Source organism: Salvelinus namaycush, chromosome 3, assembly GCF_016432855.1.
Source record: "Salvelinus namaycush isolate Seneca chromosome 3, SaNama_1.0, whole genome shotgun sequence".
Taxonomy (NCBI): domain Eukaryota; kingdom Metazoa; phylum Chordata; class Actinopteri; order Salmoniformes; family Salmonidae; genus Salvelinus; species Salvelinus namaycush.
Genome location: NC_052309.1, coordinates 61,897,233 through 61,910,217, shown reverse-complemented (window position 1 = coordinate 61,910,217; position 12,985 = coordinate 61,897,233). Strand labels below are relative to the sequence as shown.

Here is a 12,985-nt window from a genome sequence, read left to right as displayed (position 1 = left end):
CCTATTGTGCATTACATTCCCATGTAAATGATTATCTGTAAGTCCCAGGGAGAGGACAAACTTTGCAGGAGGCTCAACAAAACACCGCTGACCAGCCATATCACCTCTTACTGTACCACAAACATCCTTCTGTCCTCTGAAGATGTCCAGCTCTCAAACAACCACCACTAACGGGGCGGTGGTATTCACCCATGTCTACCCCTATGGGAACGGGATGGAGGTCGCAGGGGTCGCTTCTGCTCCTCACTGTCTGGGACAGACGGTCTCTTCAGTGCTGGGAAGTTTCCGGGCAGGGCATCCAAAAGCGCTGGGAGTAAGAATTTATGTTTTATATCATTTGAAAATGATTTTTCATTTTGGTTGAACGAAGAGAAAAATGAATTTTCTGCTTTGTTTTTCTCTCACAGACCATACAGATCATGATTGGTTTGATGATGCTGTTGACAGGAATCGTGGTGACTGCCGGACCACAAGTAGACAATATTGGAGTATTTAGTGGAATATTTGTCTGGGGATCTATCATTGTGAGTGAGCTGCCCTGTCTAATAATAATTTCTTACATTTCCTGTCTGTCGTGATGCAAACAAACATTCTAATAATTGAATCGTCATATTTTGAAAAGAAATGCATTAAAAACAATACAGTATGTGCAATTTTAAAAATATATATAAAATATTTAATGTATAATGAATGACTTAACAAATGACTTTTATCAATGTATATGTATTTGGCTAGGCCTGTGCCATTCATACACTCATGCATTTCAGTTTCTGTTGACTTCTATGTGGGAGGAATTAAACTTGATTTTGAACTTTGGTCATACTGTAGAAATATTTTTGTCCCACATGGTACCCTACTCCCTATACAGTGCACTACTTTTGTAGTGTACTATGTAGAGAATAGGGTGCCATTTGGTATGTAGGCTTGTATAATCTCTTCCCTGTTCCTTCTCAGTATGTAGTTGCAGGCTCTCTAACTGTTGCTGCTGACAACAAACTGAACAAATGTCTGGTCAGTATCAACTATTTTTGCCTCAATAAAGTTTAGGCTTTTGATTTATATAGTTCCACTCTATTTAAAAACATAGAATCTACTTCACATATAGGCACTCATGTTTTCATTCAAACTGTTTGTTTTCCTCCCACAACACAAGCAGTGGGGTGGGCACTGACGATTCAGCAACTGCGAATTGCCCCTTTAATAAAGACTTGCAATAATGATTGTCAACACACTGTATTTTATATTGCATTTCATTCTTCACAACCAATCATTCATTCCCATGTTCTCTTTCTGCTCTCTGTCCCTTAGGTAAAAGGCTCCCTTGGAATGAATGTTGTCGCCGCAGTTACTGCTCTTACTGGCACCATTCTGCATTCTTTAGACAGTGCTGGGATCCTCTTGTACTACTGTGACTATCCAGGCAATCCTTCATACTACCCTCCATCCTATGTCTACTACCCTACGTCCTCTGTCTGTCAACAGTATCGGGTATATACCAAATGCTTATTCCTTTGGTCAGGAGATATTTGTAAATCGGTAAAGGGGTATTTATCATCTATAATCGTATTACTAGACTAATGTACGTAGTGTTTAATGTTTTTTATTTGTTTAAATTATACTCCATTTGGAGCAGATATGTGATATCTCGAACATGCAAGCAATAGTGAATTAGATGCTATTGAGTTGCTATATAGATGCTATGCTATATAGATGCTATTACTTATACTTCTTGTTAGCCCACAGTGAAACAGGAGTCAAAGTTTAATTGTACATAATTGCTCCAAATGGAGGTGTAGTCTAGTTAAATGCTGTTTCCTGTTCTTATCTGTCTAAAGGTCAGGTCCCAGGGAATATCAGGTGTTTTGGCTGTTTTCTCCATGCTGGAGTTTATAGTGTCCATCTGTGTCTCGTCATTCGCCTGCATAGCTGTCTGCCTGTGCTGCCGTTCCACCCCTGAGGTGAGTCTTTGGACATAGATTTCTGTCAAAATGTTGTCCAACATTTAGACAGAAATCTAGTTCCATATACAGTGTGGTCCGAAATTATTGACACCCTTGATAAAAATGAGCAAAAATGACTGTTTAAAATAAATAATACAATACTGAGATGCATCGTATGTGCCCAAAAATGTGTATTAATACAATTGCTCAGAGAAAGTGTTTTTGCTTAACAAGTAGTATTTTTTTTATTTCAAACAGGTATGGGTCAATATTAATGACACCCCTGTTTTCAATACCTCACTGTGCAAGGATAACAGCACTGACACATTTTCTAAAATGTTTTATGATTTGGAGACCCCATTGGGAGGGATCTTAGACCATTCATCCATACAGAATACTTCCAGATCATTGACATCCTTTGTCTGCACTTATTTAATGTTTTTTTCTTCTGCTTAATGTATTCTTATTTCAATACCAAACCCACCACTGGTGTGTGTGAGGCGAAAGAGCTCTTTGTTCATGTCATCTGATCAAATCACAGGGTTCAATCCAAGTGCCAATGCCGTTTAGCAAACTCCAGGCGTTTACATTTGTTGGATGACATGAAAATAGCTCATTGACCACACACACCAGTGGTGAGTTTGGCATCGAAATGGGAACGCAAGAGCAGAAAATATCACCATACCTACTGTAAAATATGGTGGTGGATCTTTGATGTTATTGGGCTAATTTTCTTCCACTGGTCCTGGGCCCCTTGTTAAGGTCAAGTGCATCATGAACTTTACCCAGTGTAAGAGCCAATTTGGGTGTGTCTTATATTATGGTATTTTTTAGGCAATTACACTCCCGACCACTAGGGGAAGACAAATGGTGGTAAACACACATCAGGTGATCTATAAAGACACAGGTGTTTGAACGTATGGTGTGTGTGGATGGTGAGAGAGCTTACAGTTTCTACCGAAATCAAATCAGAAATTTGATGCACAGACTTGTTGAAAAGATGGCATCCTATGACGGTGCCACGTTGAAAGTCACTGAGCTCTTCAGTAAGGCCATTTTACTGCCAATGTTTGTCTATGGAGATTGCATGGCTGTGTGCTCGATTTTATACACCTGACAGCAACGGGTATGGCTGAAATAGCCGAATCCACTAATTTGAAGGGGTGTCCACATACTTTTGTGTATATATAGTGTATGTTCTGGCAACTGTAAGAGCACTGAGCAGTCATGACACCTGTATATTCGATAATGAATTACTAGAAATGGACTTAAAATTGACATGTCTGTCTTTTAGCAAGTGTTCATCATTGGGAATCAAATACCGGTACCTCATGGCAGCATGACTCCAAGCAACGCACCTTACCCTCCTCAGAACAACTACGAGGTATGACATCTTTTGGAGGTTGAACTGCAAGGTCGCCATATCAAATAGGCTGCTCGTTATCTAAAATTTGAATTAAAAAGATCTCCCCAGAGTCGTAGTTACTGAGTTTCTGGGGTAATTTTTTACATTTCCACTGCGAAAACTTTCATTTCAAATTGTGTAATCACCAAAACATTGGTCACTGTATGAAATTCTGTGGGTCCGTACTTGCGAACATCAGAAAACGTTTGAGTTGAAGTTTAAGCATCGTCCAATTAAAATGGTTGACGTCGTTGCACGTGATAGAACCAGTGTGTATAAACCCTGTATGACTGACAGGGGTTGCTGTATTGAAGCCACCGCACAGCCATCTTGGCTTTCCTCCTCCAATGTAAATAAGATTATGTAAGCTATCGAAATGCTTTTATTAATGTCTACATTTGTTTTTGACATGTTTATTCTATTACAGAAACCTTAATGCATACTTTCACATTATATTATGTGAGCTAAACTTCAAAGCTCTCAATGGCTAATACAATCCAGGGTTTATATATGTAACAGTATAACTTTAAACCGTCCCCTCGCCCCGACACGGGCGCGAACCAGGGACCCTCTGCACACATCAACAACTGATACCCACGAAGCGTCGTTACCCATCGCTCCACAAAAGCCGCGGCCCTTGCAGAGCAAGGGGAAACCCTACTTCAGGTCTCAGAGCAAGTGACGTAACTGATTGAAATGCTACTAGCGCGTACCCGCTAACTAGCTAGCCATTTCACATCCGTTACATATACATCATTAGAACACTTTTCCATCACCTTAAAAACAGTCAAACAGAACCATCTGCTAATCAAAGTTACTAAAACACAACAATTTTCAACTAAATGATTAGCCCCTGGTGATTTTTGCCATTTGTGACTTTATAATTTTAACCTAACCATAGCTCTTGAGAACCCAAGCCGATACAGCCATAGGGTTCTAATTTGAACAGTTAACCACAGCAGGGCCAACATGTTAAACTTTCCCGATGCTCTGTCTAACCGTTAATAATCACTGCGTGCAATACGGTTTTGGAAAATTCTACTTTCATATCACCCCAAAATGATTTTACAAATAAAAAAGACACACTTACTCTGCGCTGTTTTAACACAGATTCCCACGGAGGTGTTTTGCATTGCTCTTCCTGAGCTAATGGAAACTCAGAAGAAAAGAAAGAAACCTTTCACCTTTGTTATTTCCTTCCCTATATCTGTCTGTCCCCCAGCTCTGTTTCCCGTTTTCACATTAATGTTTGTATGTCGTTTTGTTAACTGTGTGCTGACGCTGTTCCTGTCTTGTTCCTTGTCTGTTCCTCATTAAATGTTTGACACCCCGTACCTGCTTCTCGACTCCAGCGTCGGTCCTTAAATTATTATTAAAATATTAATGTGGTACTGACTCAACTAAATGAGAAGTCACACAACTCTACTTTTTTAAGTTGTGATTTTATCCCCCAGCATGCTCTACTGCATGTAGGTTTTTGGGGGAGGAATAAAAAATAAAAAATGCATGTACCTTCACTGAATGATTGATTCATCTTGTGCTACACAAAGATAAATAACATAACACATTTTCTAAACCAATCCAATCATTTAGTTTGATTTTTTGCTTCCATTACTGAAATGGTTGTTCCGGTTTATTAAATGGCTTAGGTTGTCTCCTAACCCTGGCAGTAGTTATTCATTCAGGTTGCAGGCGATTCAAATGTTAAACTGTTGGATATTGTAACTCTGTAACATCACATTGCAAGCCAGCATAATCTGATTAGCAGGTAGGGTGGCAAATTTCTGGTAAATTTCCCAGGTTTTCCAGAAATCTCAGTTGGAATTTGGGAATGTTACTGGAAATTTGCAACCTTACTTGCAGGCCTCATGTGGTCTGTAAACCATGCATTTCAGGCCACTGAAATAGGGTAAAGATAGGCCTCGTGTGTTTTCATGAAGTTTAAATATAATGATAACATTTGCCTTGCAACTCACAGGTGAAGGCCACAGAGTGAGAGTGAAAAATGTAACAACCACATCTCTGTCACTAACAAATACAGTTATGGGTGGTAACTCTACAATTCACTTGGAAAGGCACACTGGGAAGGCTTAGTGGGGGGGGGGGGGTTACTCAGAATTTTCAAGTTGACATAACTCAAATCTGGTCCCACTACAGGGTCCAGATTTGAGTAATGACAACAAAATCACCAAGTAACTCTGGAATATTAAGTGCAACAGGTTTCTTAAAATAAAATAGCAATGACAGCACATTGGGGTTTACAGTTTGTGTTACACCAAAAAAAGTGTATCTTTTTGTATTTCTACGGTTATTTTTGGATGACAATTTAACTGAGTGTTCATGGTATCCAAAACCACATCGCAATCAAGAATCAATGGTTTGTAGATGGAGCATTTTACACTTGACCAAATCACCTCAGCTATTCAAAAGGGACATGGAATGACTCCAATGTACAGAAATGTTTTTTTTACATTTATTTAACCTTTATTTAACTAGGCAAGTCAGTTAAGAATAAATTCTTATTTACAATGACGGCCTACACCAGCCAAACCCGGACGACGCTGGGCCAATTGTGCGCCGCCCTATGGGACTCCCAATCACGGCCAGTTGTGGTACAGCTGGATTCGAACCGGGGTGTGCTGTAGTCTAACACTGAGATGCAGTGCCTTAGACCGCTGCGCCACTCGGGAGCCCAAAAGGGCTAACCAAACCTATGACCTGACCCATCACATTATGTGTTACTTCCCCCCGTTTGCAAGAAGTGATATCCCAAAAAGCACTCAAACTATACAATCCAAATGGCTCCTATCCTCCCACGCCATGCTTTCTGGGTACCAGATGGCACTGCAGTGGATAGCAAACATTTTACGGGCTACTGACCAATTCTACTATTATTGTGTTTTATTTTTTTTACATTGATGGTAACTTTTGCTGTACATAATGTCTCCGTCATTTCCTATGACTGAAAACAGCTTCTGGACATCAGATCATAGATCACTAACCTTGAGTTGGATGGCAATTTCTACTTCAACAAGTGGGCAGCTCTGGACGTTCTGCTTACTCCAGACCAGGCCCCGGGACTCAAGAGGAAGTGACGGCACAAGAGAAGCCAAACGAGCCGGCATCCTGACAAGACTATGTTGGCAAGAAAATAAACCGCCCCTAACCTCTGTTCTATATCTGACCATAACTCTATCCTTCTGATTCCTGCTTACAAGCAAAAACTCAAACAGGAAGTACCAGTGAAGAGCTTAATACGAAAGTGGTCCGATGAAGCGGATGCTAAGCTACAAGACGAGCTAGCACAGACTGGAATAGGTTCCAGAATTCATCAAACTTCTCAATGTTAATCACATCAGTTACCGGCTTCATTAATAAGAGCATTGACAATGTTGTCCCCACAGTGACTGTACGTACATATACCAACCAGAAGCCATGGATTACAGGCAACATCCATACTGAGCTAAAGGCTAGAGCTACCACTTTCAAGGAGCGGGACACTAACCCGGACGCTTTTAAGAAATCCTGCTACCACCTCCTCAAGTCATCAAACAGGCAAACCATCAATACAGGACTGATTGAATCTTACTACGCTCTGCAGGGCTTGCAAACTATCATGGACTACAAAGGGACACCCAGCCGCCGAAACCCAAGCTAACCTGTCTAAATGACTATTGCCCCTTAGCACTCATATCTGTAGCCATGAGATGCTTTGAAAAGCGAGCCATGTCTCAAATCAACACCATCATCCCAGACACCCTGGACCCACTCCAATTTGCATACCGTCCCAACAGATCCACAGATGCCGCAATCTCTATTCAACACCATAGTGCACTACAATCTCAGGTCCCTGGGACTGAACACCTCCCTCTGCAACTGGATCCTGGACTTCCAGACGGGCCGCCCCAGGTGGTGAGGGTAGGGAACAACACATCCGCCATGCTCACTCTCAACACGGGGGCCCCTCAGGGGTGTGTACTTAGTCCCCTCTGTGCTCCCTGTTCACCCACAACTGTGTGGCCACGCACAACTCCAACACCATCATCACGTTTGCTGACGACACAACGGTGGTAGGCCTGATCACTGACAACGATGAAACAGCCTATAAGGAGAATAGCAGTGACCTGGCAGGACCTCTATACCAGGCGGTGGTAGAAGAAGGCCTTAAACATATTCAGACTGCAGCCACCCAGGTCATAAACTGTTCTTTCTGTTACCACATGGCAAGCGGTACGGATGCATTATATCTGGAACCAACAGGACCCTGAACGGCTTCAACCCCCAAGCTATAAGACTGCTAAATAGTTAACCAAATAGCTACCCAAACTATCTGCATTGACCCCCTTTTTCACAAACTCTTTTGACTCATCACATACGCTACTGCTACTGCTTATTATCTATTGTGTTGCCTGGTCCACTTTACCCCTACCTATATGCACATATCTACCTCAATTACCTCGTACCCCTGAACATCGACTCTGTGCAGGGTACGGGTACCCCGTGTCTATAGCCATGTTAGCATTACTCATTGTGTATTTATTCCTTGTTTTATTATTTTTCAAAACCTTTTCTATTTTTCTCTCTGCATTGCTGGGAAGGACCCGTAAATAAGCATTTCACTGTTAGTCTACACCTGTTGTTTACGAAGCATGTATCAAATCAAATTAGCTTTGATTCTGTCCCTAACACTAAAAATACAAAATTAATAATATAACGAAATATAAATGTTAATTCAACGTAAACTAAATTAAAACGAACAATATTGTTCTGAAAACCTAACTGACACTAAATTCAAAATAAACATTGAAAACAAATACATGTAATTTAAAACGTAACTATATAATAACCTTGCAAGGATGTGATGATCATGCATTATTGGCACTCTACGGGCTCAACCCAGTAAGTAATCAGTTTAATTTAAAGATACTGAGCATGTGCACTGTTGCTTTTTTGTTAACATCTCTTTATTGTAGAATTTCTATCGGCATGCAACCCAAACGGCTTCCTAATCCCTATATAGTGCACTACTTTGGCCCAGTATACTATACAGGGTATATGGTGCAGGCTTTGGTCATAAGTAGAGCACTATATATTGGGAATAGGGTGCCATTTGGAACATAACTATACAGTAGTTAAGGTCATATATGTACTGTGTTGTTTCTACAGACTGGGAACTACCCAAAGGGTCCTGAGGGAGGTGATATGGGTACAGGGTTTCAACAGAACCACCTGCCTCCTCAATACACTCCTCTCATCCCTTGAGAATTGGGCCTCCGTGAATACATTGTTCTTTTTCTTGTTGAAATTGTGTTCTCTGGGCCTATTTTTCTGCTCCAAGCCAGGCAACGGTTAGCACCACATTACTGATCTGAATAATTTTACAGTTTAATATTGATAGTGTATTGTAATGCAATGTTTCAGTATAATGTTTAGGTTACTATATGGTTGATTTTATAACTTCATGTTTTTGTCATTTCTATCTTTCTTTAATTGATATAATTTCATCATCATTTCTGATATAAAAGTATAATAGATTTATCAACTAAAATCAACCACTGCTATATGACATATGATGCATCCTTTTTAATAACACACAAATGCATATTTAACTTAATGTCTTGAAACAATAAAACTGACAGAATTTTGTTTTTTGTTTGAAGTCACTTTTATCTTCTATACAATGTAATTAATGACATTCATATTTCGGGTAAATATTGATCTTTAAACTAATGCTAGACCTAAATAAATGTGGTTGAAGGGTCTGAAAACATCCTTATAAGGAGGGAGTGGTGCGTGGATGTTTACATTGGGCATTAGCCTATATCCTTTCTATCTTGAGTTTGTGCAACATTAAAGTTCATGAACAGTCAAAACCATGTGTCAGGGTTGTGTGCAGAGAAGTAGCGGAGTCAAGCGCAGGACACAGGTGTTGAGCGAAACCACAGCGTTTACTCAAAAATTCAGCAAAAATTCCTCTAAAGGAATAATAACAAACACACACGTAATAACAACAACCACTAACGCAACAAACAATCACGGACAAAACAGAAATGAATGCCAGAGGGTTAAATAGGGAACATGATAGGGGAATTGAAACCAGGTGTGTGTAATACAGACATAACAAAACGAAACTGAAAAATGGATCGATGGTGACTAGAAAGCCGGTGACGTCGACCGCCGAACACCACCCGAACAAGGAGAAGGGCCGACTTCGGCGGAAGTCGTGACACCATGTGTTTCATGAAATGTTATGATCTTTTAAGAAACCAAAGTATGATGACCAAAGTATGAAAAATGACTGTTGCTTCTACAGTGCCGTGAAAAAGTATTTGCTCCCTTTCTGATTTTCACTATTTTTGCATATTGTTATATCGAATGTTATCAGATCTTCAACCAAAGTCAACTATTAGATAAAGAGAATCTGAGTTTACCCAAAAAATATACACAAAAAAATATACACCAAAATATACACAACACTCCCTTCACAGAACAGTGCAAACTGGCTCTAACCAGAACAGAAAGAGGAGTGGGAGGCCTCGGTGCACAACTAAGCAAGAGGACAAGTACATTAGCGTGTCTAGTTTGAGAAACGGACGTCTCACAAGTCCTCAACTGGCAGCTTCATTAAATAGTTGCAGCAAAACACCAGTCTCAATGTCAACAGTGACGAGGTGACTCCGGGATGCTTTTGTAGGTAAACTTTTGAAGGGTAGGGTACTTGAGCTTGTACCTTTAAAAGGGAATACACCTCAGCAATTTATTTAAAAAAATTACCAGAAAGGTGAGTTCCAGACCTTAATAAAATTATGCAGCATTACCAGTTTGTTTATGGTCATCTCATGAAAAAATAATAATGTTTTGGTATGTCTATTTAGGCGGAAATCTAAATGTTGCCCTATCATTCAAACACATTTAAAATACTGAAACTATACTGGAACAATTATCATTGACTCCAAAACAAACTAAAATATGTTCAGATTTATGTTCAGTTCTAGGTTTTTTTCTCCACATTTTGGGCAAAAATCGAATGGGGTTTTCTCGTTTTTTTCGAATGGAGTTTAAGCTTCTGAACCTGGCAGGTCACACTAATTTAAAGGTTGACTAAGCGTGATGTTGCAGCACCACAGATTGAGATGAGACGCAAGACATTGTTCTCACACAGAGTATCCGAGCATGTGCACAGGTGCGCTTCACACTGCTTCAACGTGGTAGCTACCGGATCAAAAGAGTGGAGAAGTTTAGTCTCGCCTTCAACGCTACTGGTTGTTGCGGAAATGTACCTAATACATCTCAGTGGAGGCTGCTGAGGGGAGGATGACTCATAATAATTTCCCGGAACGGAGCAAATGGAATGGCATCAAAAACATGGAGACCATTCCTCTCCAGCCATTGCCACGAACCCTTCCTCACCAATTAAGGTGCCACCAACCTCCTGTGCTATAACTGTTTACTTTGTGCATCTACGTCATCTCGCGGAATCTACGTTTAAACCTAACCTATGACCTGACCCATCGCCTTATGCTGTGTCAGAGTTATCGGAACCTCCTAGAAATTCCACTTGAAGTCGGAATTACAAGTGGCAAACTCTGATAAAATGATGAAATGTTGATGTTTCTCCACTGACCTTTTACCCACTTTCAACCAAAAGATTACAACAAATACGTTTTTGACATACTGTCAATGTTAAGCAAGCTAACTGACATTATAATGAAGAATTGTTCAGACTTCAAAAGCACTTGAACACAATCATGTCGGACGACCCCATCCCAAATCAGGAAGGACTGGAAAAGATTTAGACTCCAGCCACCTAAGCTCAATGCTTTCTGTGGTGGTGAGGCAGCCAGCGGGAATATACGGAGCGCAGGTGTTGGTAATGTTCTTTAGTTGCGCCGTGATTAGCTCAACGTAACTGCCAAGTCTAAGGGTAGAGTTGGAAAATTCAAGCCCCTTGGGTTCTGCCATAGAGTTACACTAGAAGTGCCCATCCAAGGAGGTCTCAAGGTCATTGGCCACAGATAAAAGGATGTCAAATTACGTTATATCTACAGCATTGATTGGACTGATCATGTCAAAATCATACTTTCAAAATCTTAGCTAGCAGTCATCATCATGAATCAAGTCGACAATCTACTGGCAAATACTGTTAATCCTTGCCATATGAAGAGAAATTATAGCTTAAACGTATCGGTGCTCAACGGCCATTGGATATAAACATTTCACAACAAGTTGGAAATCGCAAATTGAACAATGAGTAGTTTGGAAGGAGTCAGTGGCTAACTGCAAGCATTGCAAAGCAATCTCTAGCCTGCTATTCAGTGGACTGGCTGTGTGGAACCAAATCTGGGATTAAGGGTCTCTTTTCCAAGTTTAAAATAATTAACATTCAACTTTGCCATGCTGTCAATGAAGCATGATTTGTGCCTCGCTCAAAACAACAGTTAACTCGGAACTGCGAAAACTTGACTTCAGTGAGTTCAAGACAACTGGGACCTCGGGGGAAAAACAGGCTCCGACTGGAAAAATACGTTTTGAACGGTCATCCATTTCGGAATTTGAGCTGATTCCAGAGGCCCACCTAAAACAACGCCGCCAGAGGAGAGGGAGCTGGAGCAGTCTTCTAGTCAGACCTAGGAGGCGTGCGAGGGTTCATTCACCACTTCCGAATATATTACTCGCTAATATCCAGTCCCTAGATAACAAAGTTGACGAGATCAGGGCAAGAGTTGTCCCGTGTGGCTCAGTTGGTAGAGCATGGCGCTTGCAACGCCAGGGTTGTGGGTTCGATTCCCACGGGGGACCAAAATAAAAAAATATGAATGTATGTACTTGTAAGTCGCTCTGGATAAGAGCGTCTGCTAAATGACTTAAATGTAAATGTAAGAGTTGCTTTCCACAGAGACATCAGGGATTGTAACATACTCTGTTTCACGGAAACGTGGCTCTATCGGGATATCTTGTCAGAACCGATACAGCCAACTGGATTCTCAGTGTATCGCGCTGACAGGAATAAACAACTCTCCGGGAAGAAGAAGGGCGGGGGTGTGTGTTTCATGATTAACGACTCATGGTGTAATTGTATCAACAAACAGGAACTCAAGTCCTTTTGTTCACCTGAAATAGAATTCCTCACAATCAAATGCCGACCGTATAATCTCCCAAGAGAATTCTCTTTGGTTATTGTCACAGCTGTGTATATCCCCCCTCAAGCCGAAACCACGACGACCCTCAAGGAACTTCACTGAACTTTATGCAAACTGGAAACCATATATCCTGAGGGTGTGTTTATTGTAGCTAGGGATTTTCACAAAGCAAATTCTAACAGCATATTGACTGTAGCACTCGCACTGGACCACTGCTACTCTAACTTCCGGGATACATACAAGGCCCTCCCCCTCCCTCCTTTCGGCAAATCTGACCACAACTCCATTTTGCTCCTCCCTTCCTATAGGCATGAACTCAAACAGGAAGCACCCATGCTAAGGACTATTCAATGCTGGTCTGACCAATCGGAATCAACGCTTCAAGATTGTTTCGATCACGGGGACTAGGATATGTTCCGGATAGCTTCCTAGAATAATATTGACGTGTACACTGAGATGGTTAATGATTTCATCAAGAAGTGTATAGGAGATGTTGTACA

General features: G+C 40.9%; 1 protein-coding gene across 1 annotated transcript; it reads left to right on the top strand.

Moving 5' to 3' along the window:
* Positions 1-9,158, top strand: LOC120044460 (membrane-spanning 4-domains subfamily A member 4A-like). The gene is made up of 7 exons (XM_038989110.1): positions 1-313; positions 408-524; positions 955-1,011; positions 1,309-1,488; positions 1,836-1,958; positions 3,235-3,324; positions 8,512-9,158. Exons 1-7 carry the CDS (start codon positions 143-145, stop codon positions 8,605-8,607), a joined length of 834 nt encoding a protein of 277 aa, XP_038845038.1. The 5' UTR covers positions 1-142; the 3' UTR covers positions 8,608-9,158.
* Positions 9,159-12,985: the final 3,827 nt, after the last annotated feature.

Excerpts from the sequence above, each read along its gene's own strand:
- LOC120044460 (XM_038989110.1), top strand. The coding sequence starts at position 143 with ATGTCCAGCTCTCAAACAACCACCACTAACGGGGCGGTGGTATTCACC. Across the intron at positions 314-407 it reads GGCATCCAAAAGCGCTGGGA|ACCATACAGATCATGATTGG; the intron begins GTAAGAATTTAT and ends TTTCTCTCACAG. Across the intron at positions 525-954 it reads TTGTCTGGGGATCTATCATT|TATGTAGTTGCAGGCTCTCT; the intron begins GTGAGTGAGCTG and ends GTTCCTTCTCAG.